We start from the raw sequence: 2,431 nt of genomic DNA on the forward strand, positions 1-2,431 counted from the left end.
TGCTTCCGGAGCTGATTCTTCACTCCAAAAGGATAGAAGTGGCTGAAGATCTGAACACAAGTCAATTTCTTGAGACCAACTTGTGAATGAAGCCAAATCCGTATTCTCATTTGTCATGATTTCCCAAGTTTTCCTTCATCTGAGAATCATCAATGTAGCAACATGCAATATCACAACTCTCTTTGTGATGAATGGATGGATCTCATAGGGTATGGATGGATTGATGTTTCTGTTTTTTTTAGGAATTAGAGTGAGGTTACAGATTCTTCTGCAAAGTTAATTTCTCTTTTAATTATTATGAGCACCAATGTGTTCTTTGCTCTGAGAGGCTAAAAATTAACAAGTTATTTTGATGGATTGGATCAAATCACTTATCCCATTTTATAGTGAAAAGAAATTCCCAGATGGGCCTCTTATTTTTCTTGACCTCCTTGTACTGTGTCCCATTCATACCTGCTCCATTTTTTGTTATAAATGTGTTTGATCTTACAGTTGTGAGACGAAATAATTGAATATATGTTCATCTCTATTTGACTCTTTGAACCTCTCTATCTCTGTCTTGCTCTCTTGCTGAAAACTGACAAATGTTGACCAAGAGAGCAGAAGGTCAAAGGAGGAATGGTTGAGTTGAAATTGGCAAGCATCATCAAATTACATCGTAAATCATCACCAGCCTAATGTTGGTTGATGAAAACAAAGCAGGAAGTATAACACTACATATCTGCTACATGTGGGAAGTAAAAGTTGTGAAGTCATTAAGAAGTCACCATTTCTTGTAATTCAACCTCAACTTGTTCAACCTCCGCTGTGATTATAACTGATCAAAACTGCATAATTTTGATTTGAGGATTCATGATGTAGAGCAGAGGAAAATTGAAATCATTTCATGTTGTTTTATCTTTTATCCAAATCCACGTGGTTGAAATGGAATACAAGAAAGAACTTAAGATTGGTGCTAAATAATAGAATCCATAATAAAAGCGATAATAAAAGCAATAATAAGAGTGACGATAAAAGCAATAATAAAAGGGATGATAAAAGTAGGACAGTTATGTGGGATACGAAAATATCAAGAGCAGCATTGTCCATGGAGTGCTGGAAACTGTGGGAATGTGTTGGCAACCGGAAAGTGGGCCATTTTATAGCCTGGATCGGTCCCCACACGTGGTGCAAAAGTGAGGTAGCTGTGATATGAAATGCACCTCACTTTTAAAAGCAAACAAATGTAAAAAGTCATCAAAAGGACTTTGAATGACAAAGAGAAGAGGTAAATTAATTGTGTTTTATTGAAGAAAGAAAACAAAAAGTACCAAAATATTGAAATCGATGAACAGTGCCATGTCGATCGACCTGGAATTGCCATTGAGTGAGGACATGCACCTTTGGTGCGCTAAATACAACTATGAACAAAGTTGTTATTTTTCAAAACTGTGATTGAAGCGGAGACTTACCGTTCTTGAAAAAGAAGAACGCAATCAGTGGAAACAAAAATACGAATGTTGCTTTGCAAACCTGGCTTTTTTACACAAAAAGTTTGAGATTCAACTAACAACAGCGCTCATAAAAGCAACTGGAGAACAAAAGCACTAACTAACAAAAGCTGGATGGCAAAAGCTATGTGGCAGCATGCAAAAGCCAATCCGGATATTCAGAGATGAACCCGACCAACGGAGAAGAGGAGAGACCTGAACTCATGCGAGTGGTCCATCTTTTTAGTATTTAGATTAACTGTTAGTCGCTTTCTCCTCCTCGTTTCAGAACTCGTCTACCGGCACACCTCGTGCTCTATCCGAACTGTTTTCCAACCCTATCAACCCTCGGCCCAACCAAAAGTCATCAATGGGATTCATAGCACTGCCAAACGTTATGGTGGTTGGCGTCGCACCAGGGGGGCGGAGTGACCATTCATTCTTCCCACGCAAGAATGAACTGCAGACGGGCATTAGCGGCTGGCCTGGTGGGCACCGACGCCCACGAGCCGCCTTATCTTTCAGAACCTGTCCCGGTACAGCCTGAACCTATAGTCCAGTGAGTGGAGTAGGACGAGGAAAGTTTTAGAATGGTTATGTTAACACTAACGAATTGTTTTGCCCTTATACAAATTTTTTTGGCCTTAACAAAGTATGCGAATCTTAACCGCCGTTGGAACGATGGGCATTGAGCCTCCAGCACCGACCGAGACCTCTGAACCAAACATCAAAGCCTCTAACACTGATTTTTGGTAATTATTACAATTCGGTTTGATAGCACGCCTGCCTTGATTGACCAATCTCCACAAACACCGGAGGCGCATGTTGAGACCGTCGCAGACTCTATCACGTTGGTGCAGTGGTCAGATGTTTGTATTTATGTTGTAGGCATATACTGATGCCATGTTGTTGGTTTTAATAGCAAGCAACCCACTATGGCTTCACAAGGCCCTTACCTCTAA

General features: G+C 40.2%; 1 protein-coding gene across 1 annotated transcript; it reads left to right on the forward strand.

The window, feature by feature from the left end:
* Positions 1-1,924: 1,924 nt before the first annotated feature.
* MELLADRAFT_113995 (uncharacterized protein) lies at positions 1,925-2,431 on the forward strand (the record flags this gene model as incomplete). Its single annotated transcript, XM_007418780.1, has 4 exons — positions 1,925-2,028; positions 2,123-2,221; positions 2,248-2,331; positions 2,392-2,431. 4 exons carry the CDS (start codon positions 1,925-1,927, stop codon positions 2,429-2,431), a joined length of 327 nt encoding a protein of 108 aa, XP_007418842.1.

This window comes from Melampsora larici-populina (assembly GCF_000204055.1).
Source record: "Melampsora larici-populina 98AG31 unplaced genomic scaffold MELLAscaffold_105, whole genome shotgun sequence".
Classification (NCBI taxonomy): domain Eukaryota; kingdom Fungi; phylum Basidiomycota; class Pucciniomycetes; order Pucciniales; family Melampsoraceae; genus Melampsora; species Melampsora laricis-populina.